Below are 18,018 nucleotides of genomic sequence, written 5' to 3' on the forward strand. Positions count from 1 at the left end.
TGCCCTCCCCGACAAACAGCACTGGCCCCGCCCCGCACCATCTCCTCAAGCCCTCACCAGGCCCTCACATGGGAACGTGTCATCTCTGGCCTATGGTCTCACTGCTGGGACACCCACTTCTCAGCATAAAAGCCAGATGCATCCCTATGGCCACAGCCCGATAGTGGCAGGGCTGCTCCTAGGGGCCGGCAAGGAGGGTCCATCTGGGCCACTTCACCCCATAGGAGGCCACTTCTGGGAGCTCCCAGGACACCCAGCCGGCTCTCTGGGTCCATCACTGGGTCCTTCAAGCTGTGGGGGCTGGAGAAACTGGAGGGACTCAAAGTCCAGCCCAAATCCACAGGACTCCTAGAGCCTCCAAAGCGGAATTCTGGAGTCCAGGGCTCTCGGACTGTGGAACCAAACGGCTTCCTCAGCCTGGACTGGCTGCTGCATGACCTAAGCTCCTGCTGGTGGCTCAGGGGACACGTGGGACTGGGCCCAGGGTCCAGGAGGCCAGGGTTGTAGGACTATGAAAGTCAACCCTTCCTTCAAGCCAGGTACACCCCTGTCCCAAAGCAGACGATCATGGGGCATGGGATCCTACTCCACACCTGGCATACAGCCGGTGCTCATTTAGTGTATGGCCAAAAAGGGAGACTCAGAGCGGGACAGGCACCTCCCACCACCACGCAGCTCAGGAAGAGAAAACCTTCCCCACATCAAGACCTTTCGCAGGCCCTTCGGGAATGCATCACCTGAGGTTGGGAAGTTCTTCTTAATACCTAACCTCAATTCTTGCTGTAGCTAAGGCAGCCTCTCCTCACCCCTGTCCAAAAGGGATGATGGCCACTCTGTCCACCTGCTGCCCAGCGATGCCGCCCCCTGCCGCCACCTGCAGGCTGCTGTGGCTACTGCAGCGCTTCCTCCCGCAGCCCTGGGACCTCAGGCAGGCCTGAGACTTCTTTGGACCTTGAGTTTCCCCTTGGCAAGCTGGGTGTGCTGGTTCGTGCCTGCTAGGGTGCAGGTGATGGAGATTTGAGTCAGGGACTCTGGAGGTCACAGCTCCTCTCCCATCTGCTGTGGCACCAAAGTGTGCCTGGTGAGGGGTGGCTACCATCCCCTACAAAGTGACCCCAAATAAACATAAATAGAAACGGTCTTGGCCATGTAGATGCCGTTTCAGGACCAACCCTGGCAGAGGCTGCCCAGAGCAGACCCACAGAGAAGTTCTACAGCTACTGCCGAGGTCCTGTCCAGAGATGGACCTGCTGTCTCTTGGGTAAAAGAGGATGCCGGGCTAGGGAAATGGAAGCTTCTTGTTGGGTGCTGAGTTTCAAGCAGATCAACCAAACTGAACAGGGCAAAGCTTTGGGAGTGATTTCTGAAGTCAGTGGGCATCACTCAAAAATAAGGTCTGTTTCATGAACATTTCCCTTCACAAATCCCAACCAGCCACGCTCTGGGCTGTGTGCTGGTACAAATCTCAAGTGGACCAGGCCTCCTTGCTGGTAAGGTGGGAGGGGGACTGTCAAGTCAGGCCACCACACCATCACACCCACGCTACCATTGTCGGGCTGTGGTCCCAGTTCAGCCATGGACCACCCCAGGGAGACATAGACCCTGATGACACTCCCTCTTTGTACCTCAGTTGTCTAATCTGCAAAATGGGGGCACTGAAATGGCTGCTTGCTCCCAATCCCCACTGTTGCTAGCTTGCCACAGATCTTGAAACACGAGCCTCAGAGGGGGGCTCTCACCAAGGCAGCTGGACTCTCCCTCTACCTCTGCCCCCTCCCCAAATCTGAATCTGGGGAACAGGCAGGAATTCCTCCCAACATGGCTGGGAAGAGAATCACAGCCTGCTCATGATTGGTGGCACTTGGAAGACCTATTTGATGCTCTCCTGGGGTTCCAGTCATACATGAGCAGGCCTCACCGGCTGTCCTGCAGCCAGGGTGGTCTCTGTGGCCATTCCTGAAGAAGCTGGAAGCAAGGAGATGAAGGCGCTGGGTGTCTCTGTTCCTGTTCCTCCTGGGCAACAGCAGGAGGTGTCTATCCTCTCCCCAGCCCCACCCCATCTCCATGCATAGCCCTAGAAGCCTGGCACTGGACTCCTTCCACACATCTCAGAGTTATATCATTGTAACAAATCAGTCAAAATTCCATTTTACAGTTAAATAGTACAGAAGACAGTTTACTGTACAAGCAAGTTGTGCATTAAAAACAAACACCAAGCAAATGATAGTGCAAAGCAGTTTCCACCCTGCTCCATCCTCTCGCCAGCTCTGGGATGGTTTTACATGGAATATGAGTGCAGCAGGTGTCATACCTCAGCATGACAATGTCACAAAAGATTGGTACCCACTACTGACAGACTCACAGTAACACTGTATCAAAACATCTTCCTTTCCTCCTGCTTCCTATATCAGTGTGTTTGCCTAGTACAACTTTAAAGCAGCCTTGTAAATAAGGACCTTCTTTTACCAGCCCAGGCTGTCTGTACCCACTTTGGGCCTTACAGACTCAGTACAGCTGCCATCACTTTTTGTCAGGGGATGGGGGATGGGGTAGGAAGAGCAATTTATTTCCCATCCCTGCCTCTCCGGGGCTTGGGGATCAGGAAGGGGTAGTAATCTGGGATGCGACTACAAAGTGCTGGGCACTGGGAACCCAAAGGTGCCTCCCATGATGACCTGGGACCAGCTACAACCAGAAAATAGGAGGGAAGAAACTACAAGGACAATGGATTCATCGCTGCTTCCTGAGAAGGTATGGAAAGGCCCCTTGGGTGCAGGGAGTCAGCAGCTGTATTGAAGAGATGGAGACTGTTTTTCCAGTGAGGACAGGCCAAGAGGAAACCGCAGCAGGAGGGAATGGAATAGGATCACCAGAAGGACTGCCTGACCTGTTGGTGTCTCTGGTGTATGGTTCTGGCCGTTGTGACAAGTTGGGTGGGGACAGTGCTCTCACAGAGACGACCGCTGAAGAGCATTCTGTGGGGCAGATTTCTGCATCCACAGAGGCCGAGGCAGAAAGTTAAAATACCACATGCTGCTAGTCTTTGAGTTCCCTTACACCTTTTCTAAGCCTTTCTAGGGCCAGAGAACTCTGATGTGAGAATCCACGTGGCCTGGCCCTTGGGCAAGCGCCCACTGTCCCGTTTTGCAAAATTCAGGGTCAAGACTTCACCTCGGAACGCAGTGCAGCTGAGCTGTGGCTCGAGAGCCCTTTACGGTGCTTCTGTTCTGCCACGCACAGCCAGTGCTCCCCACCTCTCACATCCTGCCCACCCCCGCACAGCCTCCCGGACAGATGTCCTAGAGCCACAGAGGAGAGCGCCCAGCGTCTCATCAGCATTTCCGTCGTCCTCCCAGGGATGCCTGTGGTGCAGGCTGGTGGGACGCTGCCTGGTGGGGAGTGTAGCCCCTTGAGAAAGTATTGAGACCCTGATAACCCCACACCCTCAGGAGGTAGCTGGGGTTCCGCGGGGGGCGGAGAGGGGGCAAGGGTGGTACTCATAATCACGGAGCTATACCTGTAGGAGACCTTGTGTTTGAAAATGTTAGATTAAGCTTCTTTTTCTAAAATCAGTTTTAAAAACTGTTTTTTTGCTCAGGACTGTTTGCTTTCAGAGCACAAAACAGGTTAAAGACAGACGGGTGTGTGTCAGGAGTTGCAAGATTTGGCTGGATCCTCCCACGAGGCTTGGGGGATGAGGCGCAGCTTGGCTGGACCTAGGTGGGACAGGGACATTGACGTCTGACCCAAAGTGACCCCTCACCTCAATGCCTTCTGCTAGGACCTATCTGGCCCCCCGTTTTCTCCACAAATGGAGATTATGAGACCACCTAGGGGAGAGGGGACCTCCTACCCACCCAGCCCCGGCAAGAGAACAAAGGGTGGATGCATTGGGCTGGTAAAGTGCATGGAGGAGTCGGTCTGTAGGTGCTTTCCTGGGTTTAGGGACCTGATGCCATAGACTCATCTTCTCCGGGGCCTGGGACCCATGCGGCTGGGGGAAAGCCAACAGTTAGGAATGGAGGGAAGCTGGGCTGGGGGGACTGGATTGGATGTGTTCTCAAATCATCTCTGCCAGCAGCGTGCTGGGTCCTGCCCCGTCTGTACGAGGGGAACCCCGCTCGAGGGCGGCGCGGGCGGGGAACACTTTCCAGTTCTGACTCAAATCTGTGTAAATGCAGAGAGGGCTGGACCCAGGGGTGTAGGGGCTCCGACGAAGGTGCGGGGTGGGGAGGTTTCCCAGGGCCTGAGGCTTATCCTGTGGGCCAACGCTGCCTCTCTCTGGAAGAGAGACGGCCTCTGTCCCAGGAGACACGGGCCCCATGGGGCACTGGGCATAGCTGGAGACAGTGAGGTCCTTCTGGGGAGCTGGCAGGAGGCTGATTCCCCACAGAAGTGTGGGATGAGACGGCCAGGATCTGGGCGAGGTGGTGTCCTGGGCGGGGGTGGGGGCGGTTCCCTACACCTCTGTACACGGATGTGGTTGGACAGATGCAGCCAGAGCCACCCACCAGCTGGGACCACCCTGGGACCGAGACCACCCTGGAGCGCAGGTCCCATTCCTGCCCGGAGCCTCGGAGCCGGAGCTGGCCCATCATGGGTCTTGAAGGTTGTGAGGGTCCCCGCCTCCAGCGGGAGGAGTCCACCGGGGCGGTCAGTAGGGCCGCCACACGGCCTCATCCATGCGGCCCGGCGTGCTCAGGGCCGTGGGTGAGTTGCTGTGGCTGCCGTCGGCCTCCACGCCATCGCTCTGGCCGCCCAGGCTGGGGTTCATGAGGTTGCCGGCGGCGACAGAGGCAGCGCTGCTGGTGCAAGAGGCCAGCATGCGGGTGGGTGAGCGGTCGCCCCCACTGCTGCTGCCGGCCACCATGGAGAACTGATAGGAGCCAGAGGACGTCCCGTAGTAGAGGTGGTAGGGAGACGGGTTGGTCTGGAAGGGCCCGCTCTGGTTCTGCGGGGCCCCCGGGTAGGGTGGCGGGAGGTAGGTATGGTGGAAGCGGCTGGTGGCCGGCATGCCCGCCACGCTGAGGCTGCTGATGCTCGTGCCCGAGGGCGTGGCGCTGTAGGGGAAGGCAGCTGACATGGCCCCGGGGTAGTGCATCCTGGGGTCTGGGAAGCGGCTCTCCGTGAGGGCTGGCAGCGTCGGGAAGGAGCGGTCAAACTGGCGGGGGTCAGAGAATGGGTTCAGTTCCGAGGTGCCTGGAGGACAGCGAGGAAGAGGTCAGCTGCAGCTCAAGACAACCCCAGGAGGCCTTCCTGAAGAATGCCCTTGGGTTCTGGTTCCCAAGGCCCATCTGGGGGACCCCTAGTTCTAGACCTGACTCTCCTCTTCCTGCCCTAGGCTGCCCAGGGACTCCCCTGCCAGGACTCCGAACACAGACCTGCCGGGGAGCTGGTGGAAGCGTGCCCTGGGCCAAGAGGGGCCACGGGAGCACCCCCACCGGCGGCAGCAGCAGCAGAAGACAGGTGGGCTCTTGTCTTCTCTTTCAATCCTCCTGCCCAGCCTCGCAGAGGACAGGCCTAGGACGAGGCGGTGGGGCTGAGGGCAGGGTCAGCTCAGGCCTCCCAGCAGCCCTGCCCAGGCGAGCTCCTCTCCCCACCGGCCTGTGTTAACAGCTGGCAAGGCTGTGGATGTGTAAAGGGCTCCGATGACCGTGTGAGACTGGGAGTTGGAACCCGCTTTTGAAGACAAGAAAATGGAGGCAGAGAGAGCAAGACTGAGTCTCTGTGGCAGAGAAGGGACTGGTTCTCATCACAAGGCCTCTGCTGGGGACACACGTGCCTCTCCTGCCCAGGTACAGCACACGGCGGTTCTGTGCGCTCACACCTGGATTGTGGGCACTGAGGTCAGAGCAGCTCTGGCCTCCACCTCACCCTGGGCCTGTGTCTCTGGAGCTGACTCGTGGCCACACAGTCACTGGATGCCACCCTCACCTGCCTCCGCAGCAAAGTGAGACAGCAGTCAGACAAACTTGGGGACCCAGACCCCGACCTGGTCACAGTGTCCAGCCCAGACCCTGCCCCTGCTCCCCCGGGAATGTGGCTTCTCAATGGGCTCCAAGGCAAGGGTGTTCCATCCTCTGTCCCCCACTTTTGTCATCACAGACCCCCAAAACCTCAGCATTCAAAAGGGCTCGGGGATTGAGTCTAACACCCTTGGTGGGAAAACTGTGGCTCAGACACGGTGAGGCACTTGCCTAAGGGTCACACAGCACATGGACCTGGCACACAATCTTAGGGTCTCTGGTCCTGATCCCCAGCACATGCATGAGTGGGAGCTGTCCGTCTTTGAGGCAGCACAGGATCAAAGCTTACTGTGTGGCTTCTGGAGCCAGACAGTTATCCTGGTTTGGACACTTACTAGCTTTGTGTCCTTGGGCCTCTCTGTGCATCAGTTACCCCATATAAAACACGAGACGATAACAGTTCATTGGGATTCAGTTAATACACATCAAGTACTTAGAATGGCACTGGGCACAGAGTAGTGGTCCATGAGGCTTTGCAAGGCCACTGTGGTTGTGGTGCTTCTTACTCTGGGTACCCAGGAGAACTGGCTTATTCAGGGCCCTGCCAAGTTGAGGCCCTGGTGTGGGGCCTCCCTTGTACTCTGGCAGCTGGGGGAGGTGGATGAGCCCCTAGCAGTGGTCCAGAGGTGCAGTCTGTCCAGCCAGCAACCCCTCTGTGTCACCCACCAAAGGATAAGGGCCGGTGCTAGCCGGGGTGGGCTCTGCCTGCCATGCCGAGGCTTGGCTGAGGACGGAGAGTTATAAGCCTGAGATGCTGTGTGACTTAGGCTGGGACTTGGAACTTCTCGGGGCTTTGGGGTTTTCCCGTCAGCTGGCGTTATGTTTCCCTCAGCAGCGGACTCCGGCCCTGGGCGTGGATCGGAACGGAGCGAGGCTCCTGGCTTAAGGTAAGACGATGTGGGGACAGCAGTCTGGGTGGCGGGGGCCTTCTGGGATATCTGGGATGCTCCCTAGTAGGTCCCTGCCCCTTGACGCCGAGAGCCTCCGAGGCGCCTGGCTGCCAGTTTTCATCTGGGGAGCCCCTCGGTGGGAGAGGTCCCGTTGCAGGTGCCGGGCACGTCAGCACAGCTAAGACGGGCGGGGTGGAAGTGGGTGCTGGCCGCCTGATGGGAACCCCATTCTCAAGATGAAGGAAACGAACGGAGACCCCAGGATGCAACAGCAGGACTGTGCCCCTCAGAGGTCATGCGGGCTGCAGGGCGCTGGGCTGGGCCTCCCTGGACCTGCCACCGTCCCCTCCAGCCTCTTTCCTGAGGGGCACCACTTCTCCTGCGGGGTGGTGGGGGAAGTACCTGCCCTCAGCACTCCCTCAGAAGCCCCCAGCAGCTTCCTCGGAGCTCCTGTACCCCCACCCCGCAGCCTCGCAGCCCCAGGAAACCCGAGCTGCCCGGGGCACTGTCGAGCGGCCAATCCCAACAGTGGAAGGAAATGTTTATTTTCTTCTCCAGATTGCCCCGGCTGCTGCGTGGTGGCTGAATGAGCCCTTTCAGCTGTGAGAAGCCCCCATTGTGGGCGGCTGCGGCTGGGGGCTGGGGCTGGGGTATGGGAGGGGCCGGGGTCTCTGCACTGCTTGCCAGTGACCAAGGTTGGGGGGTCAAAGCGGTTAACAGGCACCGAGGGAAGTGATAGTGGGGTGTTCCGAGGGGGATCCCCAGGAGGGAGTCTGAGGGCAGAGGGAGGGGGGCCTGTGAGAGTCTTCCCAAGCCTGGGTCTGCCAGCAACCCCTCTTTGTTAGGGACCTCCTTCTCCCCACTTCACAGATGAGAAAACTGAGGCTGAGTTTAAGTGACTTGTCTGAGATCACACAGCCAATGCCTGGCAGAACCTGAATTCCTAGCCTGGTCCAGCTGACTGCAGAGTTCATGTTCCTGCCTGTCCTGGTCATCCAAGGCCCTTTCTCTCACCCAAAGGGGATAGGCCTGAGGACGGAGAGGTCTGGCTGCCTGTGGCCCAGTGCTGTGGGGGGCTAGCAAGGGACGGGGCCAGGCCTCAGGAAGAAGCAGGCAGAGCAGCAGAAGTCAGCCACTGCCCCACACAGGCTGGGGCTCCTTTCCTCCCAACCCAGGGTGGAAGCAGCAGCTGTGCCTGCTGTGGCGCCAGGCACTGATTCCCAAGCTGTGCCCACCCAGTGGTGGATGGGCAGATGTGGGCTCTCCTTCCACGGGGGCTGGTGACAGGAAGCCACTGTTCACCCCACCTCCTGGATTCTGGCTCCCCCGCTGGGCCCTGATCCCCTGGTCTGGCTCTGTCCATGGCGGGGAAAGGTTGGCTCTCAGGCTACCACACCTCGACAGATGCTGGCCTGTGGGCAGCAGGAGCAGGGGCAGCTATGGGGCAGGGGTGGGCGTGAGCACAGCGTACAGGGCTCCTTCCGATGCCTCTTAAGAACAGACCTCCAACTCATGGGCTCAAGAACTGAGAGTCTCAAATGCACTAGTTCCTGGGCTCAGAGAGGCTGGGCCTAGGGCTTCTGCCCACCTTGGTGTCTCAGCTGGACCAAGGCCGGAAGTCCTGAGCTCCGGCCAGAAGGGGAGGGGTCCTCTCTTCACACTGAGGGCCTGCATCAAGCCCCCGGCTGCTGCACTATGCTTGGAACAATGTCAGTAGAGGGACCCAGTCGGCCCCCACCTCAGTGTGGCACTGGAGAAGGGGGTGGGGCAGGCAGACCGGTTGGCAGCCCTTTTCCAGGCCCCCTTGTCTGTCCCCTCAGAGGTACAGAAAGTTTTTGGGAACAGGTACTGTGGAGACTCTGGACCTGGTCACAGATGGGCTGTGTGACCCGAGGGTGGCTCTGAACCTCTTAGGCTTCTCAATTCATTCATCTGCCACGGGGTTCTAACCAGGCCCGGGGGAACTGAGAAAGAATGGGCACAGCCAGTGATGGCAGCCAGCCGCCTGCCTCCGTCCACCAGGCCACCAAGCACCCTTGGCACCCCACCTAGCCCGAGGGCTGGTTGTGCACGCAGCCTCCCGTGTCCCCAGCTCACTGACTGAGAGAACAGAGGAGAGATGCAGCCAGCAGCCATTTAACGAGTGCCTACTATACGCGCCAGGCACCTCGGTAACTCCAGAAGACCCGCCTGAGGAGTGGCTGCAGCTGTGCTTGCTGTATCCGTCTAGGCAGTGGAGAGGGAGACCCCGGCTGTGTCTTCCCTTCCACCTCAGCTCCTCCTGTTTGGGAGGAAGCGCTGGGCAGGGCGGGAGACCTTTCCCAGGAATGCTATGTGCCTCTCTAGGTTGGAATGTCACTTAACAGTGTGCAAAGTTTGTGTGAGTGCAGTAATGTCGTTTGAATGCCATCCCAGCCCTGGGCAGAGGCATCCGCCACCAATCCACTTTCGGATGAAAAATCGGAGGCTGTAGGACAGGGGTGGGGAAACTGTACATGGCAGCGGCGAGTCTGTCACAGCTCCTTGGACAAGTCATGCCCCAATTTTAATAGGGGCACTATGGGGTTAACCCCATTTCCCCAGGCACAGTGAACTCCTGGTATGCAGATTCCTGGGGCCAGGCACCGGGCATGTGCCAGTAACGTCAGTAAGTGTTTGCTGAGTGAATGAATGACGGCCAACACACAGCAAGCCCAGAGGAACTGTCTGCAGGTGCCAATAAGCACCAGCAGCTCCTCCACAAAACAAGGGGGTGCAGTGACTGATCCTCAGACAGGCTTTTGGTCTGGGGCAGATTGGACCACATCCAGGACCTCCACCCCCACCTCGCCCCGCTGCAGCCCTCCCTCTGTGCCGTACCTTGGATTGGGGTCTGCGGCTGGCTGCTGAAGTGGCTTGTGGTGCTGAGTGAGCCTCGGGGGCTGGGCGTGCTCGGTGTCACCCGCATGCGCAGCCGTTCCAGTTCCCCAAAGCGTTCAGGGAACGGCTTGGTCTGGTCCTCCAGCTTCTGCCGGTGCCCTGCAGAGCACAGGGAGCCCATCAGCCGTTGCTTCCCGAGTCTCAGTGGAGACAGAAATGCCTCACTCTGCTGGGAAGTTCTTCCTGAGGTCTGACCTTAGCTCTCTGCTGGGAGAACCCTGAGGTCACCACCAGCCTCTTTCCAGAGGTTTTCAAACGCCTTTCTGAACAGAGAATGGTTGTTATGTCCTGCCCCGCATATCTAAACCTCTACAACACCCGGTGACCTAAACCTCTACAATACACTGTGATCTAAACCTCTACAACACCCGGTGACCTAAACCTCAACAACACACTGTGATCTAACCCTCTACAACACCGGGTGACCTAAACCTCAACAACACACGGTGATCTAAACCTCTACAACACACTGTGATCTAAACCTCTACAACACACTGTGATCTAAACCTCTACAACACCCGGTGATCTAACTAAACCTCAACAACACACGGTGATCTAAACCTCTACAACACACTGTGATCTAAACCTCTACAACACGCAGTGATCTAAACCTCTACAACACCCGGTGACCTAAACCTCTATACAACACGCAGTGATCTAAACTTCTACAACACGCGGTGATCTAACCTCTACAACACGCGGTGATCTAACCTCTACAACACGCAGTGACCTAAACCTCTACAACACGCAGTGACCTAAACCTCTACAACACACTGTGATCTAAACCTCTACAACACGCTGTGATCTAAACCTCTACAACACGCAGTGATCTAAACCTCTACAACACCCGGTGATCTAAACCTCTACCCTCAACAACACGCAGTGATCTAAACCTCTACAACACACTGTGATCTAAACCTCTACAACACCCGGTGACCTAAACCTCAACAACACACTGTGATCTAACCCTCTACAACACCCAGTGATCTAAACCTCTACAACACACGGTGATCTAAACCTCTACAACACCCGGTGATCTAAACCTCTACAACACGCAGTGATCTAAACCTCGTGATCTAAACCTCTACAACACGCAGTGATCTAAACCTCTACAACAAATGGTAATCTAAACCTCTATAACATGCGGTGATCTAAACCTCTACAACACACTGTTTAGCAGAGGAGGAAACTGAGGGCCAGGTACAGTGGCTCACGCCTATAATTCCAGCACTTCAGGAGATTGAGGTGGGAGGATCAGTTGAACCCAGGAGTTCGAGATCAGCCTGGGCAACTATTGAGACCCCTGTCTGTATAAAAATTTGAAAAAAAAAAAACAACTTAGCCAGGTGGGGTGGCACAAGCCTGTAGCCCCAGCTACTGGGAAGACTGAGGCAGGAGGATCACTTGAGCCCAGGAGGTGGAGGCTGCAGTGAGCTGATTGTACCACTGCATTCCAGTCTGGGCAACAGAACGAGGGCCCTAGATCTAAAAAAGGAAACCGAGGCAACAGACATGAGACAGTGGCTCATGCCCCCAAGGGAGGCAGGGAGAGAACCCAGGAGCACTGCCCACCTCTGCCTCCCAGCATCCCAGCCTGCCTTGCACACTGTGTCCCATGTCTACAAGAACAGTGGGAGGTGGCCCCAGGATGGGACTGCAGGCTTTTCCAGCCCTAAGTCACTCAGGGATCCCCAGAACATGCCTTCTCTCTGGGCTTCCGGCAGAAAAAAACTCCACCAGGATGCTGGCCAGAGGTGTAGGGGGCTTGCGTGAGGGACTAGACGGCCATCTGTGCCTGAAAGCTGGGGTCAGGGACGAGATGTCACACCTGGAGAAAACTGCCAGCATTTCCCACTCCCTATCTGCCAGAGCCCACACAGGAAGAATCCCAGTCTCACATCCGAGGGCTCAGAGGTGCTGGGAGGGTCAAGGTGGCCAGGCCCCCACCCTCCTGCAGCCTGCTGAGGCCGAGGGACACTTCTGGAGTGACGTCAAGCTTGCAGGGACCTCCCCTGCCACACACACTTTTTTAATTACTAATTTTACATTTCACAAGCAACATACGAATATTTACAAAAATAAAAGCATTACAGATAAGGCTGTTTCCACCCCTCTAAGCTCCTCTCCAGAGTCCCCACCGTGACCAGTTTCTTTCCAGACATTTTTCATCTTCCAGGAATGGAAAACGCAGAGTAAGTTTCTCATGGAACTCCCTTGAACGGTCTCAGCCTGGGCATGTCATTCTGTAACTTGCTTTTTTAGTAGCACACCTTGGAGCTCAAACTCAGTATCTGCAAAATGATGAGGATGACACTGCTATCCCTCCTTCCTGCTGGCCACTGGAGGTACAGTTCACTCCGCTGTCCCCTCCACTCACACTTCAGTTCTTCCCATGCTTCCCCTTTAGTTCCCTTACACACCATGCTCCCCGGAACGTCCCTGTTCACACCCTCCAAGTGGCTGCGGCTTCTCCAGGGCTGACCTGAGGAAAGGACCGCTCCCTTGGAGGACTGTGCACTCCAGGGTTCGGCTGATCAACCCTAACATGGTCACAACCATTCTGCCTCACATGACTTGGAGGGAGGCTGCCAGGCAGGCAGGGTGGCCAGGCCCTCTTTTACAAGTAAGAGAACTGCAACTGCAGAGAAGCGAGGAAGCTTGTCGGAGGTCACACGTGGAGCAGAGGGTGGGATTTCCTGGACCTGGGACCCTTTAGAAAAGAAGATGTGGGCCGGGCATGGTGGCTACATCTGTAATCCCAGCACTTTGGGAAGCCGAGGCGGGCGGATCACCTGAGTGAGGTCAGGAGTTTGAAACTAGCCTGGCCAACATGGTGAAACCCCATCTCTACTAAAAAAAAGTACAAAAATTAGCTGGGCATGGTGGTGGGCACCTGTGATCCCGGCTACTCCGGAGGCTGAGGCAGGAGAATCGCTTGAACTCGGGAGGCGGAGGTTGCAGTGAGCCAAGATTGCACCACTGCACTCCAGCCTGGGTGACGGAGCAAGATTCCATCTCAAAAAAAAAAAAAAGATGTGGAAGGGGCTGAGGGGGAAGAGAAGGTTTGCCTAAGGCCTTGGGTCTAGAGTGATGTGTGCATTTTCTAGATTGGCAGAGGGAGAAGAGGCAAGATGTAGATGGGAGGTAAAACAGAACTCACTGCGCTTCCTGGGGCCTGGACATGTGATTCCTGGGGACTCGAAAAGTGGGAAAAGACTGTCAACCACTGTAGGGCATGAGGGGACAGAGCCTGAGGCCTCGCGTGGGCCTGATTTCTGATTTTCAGAATGGGAATGCAATGGATTCTGGTACTTGTAGGCCCCTAAGCTCCCTACACATCCGTGTTGGAAGCTTGAACGGGCATCTGGGAGCCTCAGAAAGAAAGCAGGGGGCCTGGGAGCCACAGGGGCTCAGCCAGTCACCAAGAACAGGGAGCCCCACCTTCTCCTCCAATGAGGCCCCAGACCAGGAATCCATGGGCCACTTGGTGGCAGGAATAAGACCATTTGGTCTCTGGCCAGGCCCCCCACTGCTGCCTCCCGGGACCCTTGGCAACAAAGGGGAAAACATGGCCTGGGGGCGAGTTCAGCCGGCGGCGGCTGCAAACTCAGATGCCCTTGGGGATGGGGCAAGTGGGATGGGTGGGGCCTGGGGCGGATGGGGAAGGGGTGCCTTTTGGAAGGCACCTGACTGCTACCCTGAGGAGGGCAGGCCCAGTACAGCCAGAGCTTCCAATTCCAGACCCAGTCTTCAGCCCTAACAGGGCTTGGAGGAAATGTTGTCCTTGCTCCTGAGGCCACTGGAAATGGCAGGGAGATGTGGATGAGCTGGGGGACAAGTGAGCAGAAGAATCTTAACAGGCATGAAGCCCGCCATGTGGATGTGGGGACCACAGACTGATCCGACGACAGCCTGAGTGCAAAGGATCTGGGTGTCTTAGTCAGCCACAAGCTTGAAGGGAGCCAACAGGGCTGGTGCAAAACCTCAGGCCTTGTCACTTTCGTCACAGGAGAATAAAGTCCCCTGTTTCTGAGTCACACAGTGTACACAGAGTGTTTACAGTTACTCCCGCGGCCTGGCGGAAGAGGGCGGGGTTCACAGCCAGCCTGGGTTCGAGGACGGGTCCTGCCACTTGTAGTCTGGTGGTCTCACTCAAGTCACACTCCCTTCCCCCACCCCAAGCTGCGGTGTCCCCATCACACTGTCTTTGTGGGTTGAGGTGCTGGCCTAAGGTGTGGACACTTTCTAGCCACGTGGGTCACCACCATTATGACCATCGCTTTTATCTCTGCTCATGCCCAAAGGAAGCAGAACTATCATCCCCATGCTGGAGACTGGGGTGCGGAGGCCAGGATGCCAAAGTCATGTGAGGGACACAGAGCATGAGCAGCAAAGCAGGATTCATACCCGGGTCCCCTGACTCCAAGCCCAGGGCTCTTTTCCTGACACTTTCCCTTTTGTTCCCATTGTTCAGAAGGGGCCACTGAGGCTTCACCATGAGACCGACGCTGAGCGGCTGTTCCAGGACCCAGGCTGCGGGTCAGGTAATCTGACCCCAGAACCCATGCTCCCGCCATATGCTCCCTTGCCCTCCACAGGGCAGACTTCCCGGAGGAGGGGAGTCCAGCAGCACTTCGGAAATTGCTTCCTTGTTACTGTGGAACGCTGGAGCCACTGCCAGGGAGGGGCAGAGGGGAGCCAAGGCGGCCCCACGTGGCCAGGGCGCCAGAGAGTCTCAGAGCCACGGGGCTGGGGCCCTCACACTGGGAAGAGGACAGAAGTTCCTGTGCCTGAGGAAAGAAGATGGCCTTCAGAAAAAGCCTCTTTCATTCAGTTACCCAGAGCGAGAGCTGCGTGGGGAGCTCTGGCCCTAACCCACTCCGTCACTTGGGGCCCAGTCCTGGTACGCCTCAGTTTCCCATCTGTACAGTCTGCCCACTGAGGCCTCTTCCTTTTGAAAGTGGCTGATTTAAGGTAGCAAAGATCAGTCGGTGGTCAGAGGGGCTCCAAAAAGAAAAGAAGGCCAGGCTGCTGGCCCCAGGGCCCACCCACTACCACTTCTTCCTGCTGCTGCTGTTCCTAGTATTTCTCGAAGAGTCTCTGCCCCCGAGTCTTCAGAGCCTCAGCTCAGGACAGCCTCTGCCAGAAATGCTTTCCTGTCCTGTGAAGCCCAGTCCAGGAGCCCCTCCTCCAGGAAGCCCCCTTTCTCCCACAAGAGAGCCCCCATCGCACCTCTGCAGGCTAGGACTGCCCTTTAAAGCAGTGGCCAGCAGGAGTGGAAGTCATCAAAACGGCAGCAGATGCTCCCTAGGCGCTTCCTCCACTGCAGCGTCTAAGCTGCTGGCACGAACCGTCTTGTTTCGCCTTGCAACATCCTCTTAAGTAACGTCTGCCCCCATCCTATCATATGGGTGAAAAAACTGAGGCTCTGGACAGCCAGTGAGCTCAAGGTCATGCAGAAGACACATGGCCACCTGCTCTCCCTAGAGCCTGTGTTTTGACCATCAGGACTCCACAATAGGTGTTAGGGCCCCGTCCAGCCCCAGGGCCCAGAGCCCCCGTCATCAGGCCCAGGAGAATAAGACTTGGGAGAGGAAGATGAGAAGGTCTCAGTGGACTCCACCAGGGGCCCTTCCCTGCTCTGAAGCTCAGGGTTGAGAGTGCAATTTCCAGTCAAACCCTGCTCTAGCCCACCAAGTCCCTCTCTGCCTCCGGACCACAGTTTCCACATCTGTAAAGTGGTTATCATACTGTCTAACCCCTGAGGGTGCCGACGAGATGGAGGACAGGCCACATGTTTTTAAAAGCAGAGGATGGAGACAGCTGGGGAAAGCCCCGTGTTGGCCCTCAGGGCCTGTCCTGGCTGCTGTCAGCCTCCAGCTGCTGGGCTCAGATCAGACAGCAACTCCAGCATGGCCTGGATTAGTGCCTACAGCCCTCACTTATGGAGGGCAGATCCCAGCCTTCCCTTCCCAAGGACCCAGTGGCCCCAAGCTCATACCAGGCAGCTCTCACCCACCCGTGGTCATGGTCTTGGGCAAGTCACTCTTGCCCTCTGGGCCTCAGCTGTCTCATCTGCAAAATGCAGATCACACCTTTAACCCCCGAGGGTCAGGAAAGGTTTCAACAATGACACAGCCCGCCAGGCCTTGGCCTTCGAGGAAGGTGTTCTGGGCTCCCATTCTGACTTGGCCATCTGCTCCTAGGCAAACAGCTCCTTTTTGACGCATCTGTGCAGTGGGGGTGACCAACCTCACAGGCATATGATAAAGGCCAAAGAGGGGGCAGGAATGCTGGGCCCCAGCCAGGCTGGGGACTCACCAGGGTCACACAGTGTGGGAGCTAGAGGACCAGGGCTGGATTCTGGGTTGGGGCTCCTTTACCACTGTCCCCAGGGAATCCTTCACCACCACCAGCCTGGCCAGCCTGGGGTCCCACCCCCACCAGGTGCCTCTGGAGAAACCAAGAGACCATCAGGGTTACCCCCTGCCTCCATGCAGGCCCAACACAAGCCTCTATGATAGGAGTGGCAACCATTTTAGCAGGCATCCATGATGTGCCAGGCACTGTGCAAGGTGGGCCATGCATTTCGTCTCCAAGGGTCTCATCCCTCTGATAGGCTGTGACTATCACCCCCGTTTTACAGATGGAAAAGTGGAGGCACACAGCCAAGGTCACACGGTGTGTGGCATCCCTGAGATTCAAACCCGGAAAGGCCACACACTCTACGGAGCCCAGCTGCTAAGGTCATCGCTTCCCAAGACCTCCACGAGAGAAGAGCTGGGTCACCTGGCCGTAAGGTCCGACAGGCAAGAGGCCAGCTCAGTGTCCAGCCTCTTGGGAGAAGCAGAGTCGGGCAGGGCCACAGGAACAGCATCGTGGGCTGGGGACAGTGTGGGCTCCAATGACCAGGCCCTTCACCCATCTGAAGCCACTCGGCAGCCTTCTTGGCCGCCTGGTGCGGCTGTGACCCAGACACAGCAGCCACTGTCTGCCCAGCAGCAGGGTGGGGCGCCGGGCCCGAGGCCGGCTCTGCGGCCTGTCAGGAGATTTACACCCGACTCTTAACAGCCTCGCGGAATCGCAGGCGGGTGCCGGGCCTGGGGTGGTCTGTTGTGAATCGGCCCCCTGTGAGCAGATGAAAGCCGGGTCGGTGGCTGGGCAGGGAAACGGGCTGGCCGGGGGCCAGCGGGCAGGGAGGCCAGCGGTTCCCTCCCGGGGCTGCAAGTGGGGCTTCCAGCGGCCTGGGGTTGATTAGGAGAATCCGGGAGGTCTGTGGTTAACCCCTTCCCTCCTGCTGGGCAGACTCCCCTCCCCTGCTCCTGGCCCAGCGGACACTCCGGGAGGTTGTGGGGGTCTTGGGAGCCAGGGACCTGGAGCAGTTGCCTCTCCTCGGCCCAGGAAGAAACTGCAGAAACTCTAAGGCCCTCAAAGGCCCAACTGTGGGCTTAGGGTCACTCCTCCTGCCCACGCCAAACCCTTGGCGGCCACTCTGCTGGCTGCCCACCTCAGGCCCCTGGAGGCCACCTTTGAAGGTCACCTCTTCAGGCGGCCTCCCCGCCCCACCCCTTGTCCCATCCCTTGCACCCTCCACTCCTTCTCCCAACTTTGTTTTTCTTCATAGGACTTCGCACTACCCGAAATGACATTAATGAATCATTTGCTTATTCATCAACGATTTATGGAGCAGCTATGAAGGGCTCCTGCCTGCGTTCCCGGGGTCTAGCTATACCAAGGCCTGGCAAACCAGAGAAAAGAACTCTGCCCTTGTAGAGCATAAACAATAGGGGGCTGGGCACAGTGGCTCACGCCTGTAATCCCAGCACATTGGAAAGCTGAGGTGGGCGGATCACTTGAGGTCAGGGGTTCAAGACTAGCCTGGCTAACATGGTGAAACCCTGGCTCTATTAAAAATACCAAAATTAGCTGGGCGTGGTGGCGTGTGCCTGTAATCCCAGCTACTCGGGAGGCTGAGGCAAGAGAACCTCCTGAACCTGGGAGGTGGAGGTTGCTGTGAGCCGAGATCTTGCCACTGCACTCCAGCCTGGGCAACAGAGCAAGACTCCATCTCAAAAAACAAAACAAAACAAAATGGGAGCAATGAATAACAAATGAAACAAATTATCGAACTAGGTAGCACCTTAGAAGGTGGTAGTGGTAAGTGCTCGGGGTGACCTTAAAGC

General features: G+C 57.3%; 1 protein-coding gene across 4 annotated transcripts in view; it reads right to left on the reverse strand.

Annotated features, from left to right (window-relative positions):
- Positions 1-3,585: 3,585 nt before the first annotated feature.
- Positions 3,586-18,018, reverse strand: part of RUNX3 (runt-related transcription factor 3) — a 28,742-nt gene continuing 14,309 nt past the window's right edge. For all 4 annotated transcript variants that reach the window (XM_011977878.1, XM_011977881.1, XM_011977880.1 and 1 more), the window contains exons 4-5: positions 9,776-9,934; positions 3,586-5,199 (exon numbers count right to left, since the gene is read on the reverse strand). In XM_011977878.1, the coding sequence (XP_011833268.1) occupies positions 4,655-5,199; positions 9,776-9,934 (704 nt within the window). In that variant the 3' untranslated portion in view covers positions 3,586-4,654. The remainder of the gene's footprint in view (positions 5,200-9,775; positions 9,935-18,018) is intronic.

Source organism: Mandrillus leucophaeus, unplaced genomic scaffold, assembly GCF_000951045.1.
Source record: "Mandrillus leucophaeus isolate KB7577 unplaced genomic scaffold, Mleu.le_1.0 Scaffold185, whole genome shotgun sequence".
In the NCBI taxonomy this organism is placed as follows: Eukaryota; Metazoa; Chordata; class Mammalia; order Primates; family Cercopithecidae; genus Mandrillus; species Mandrillus leucophaeus.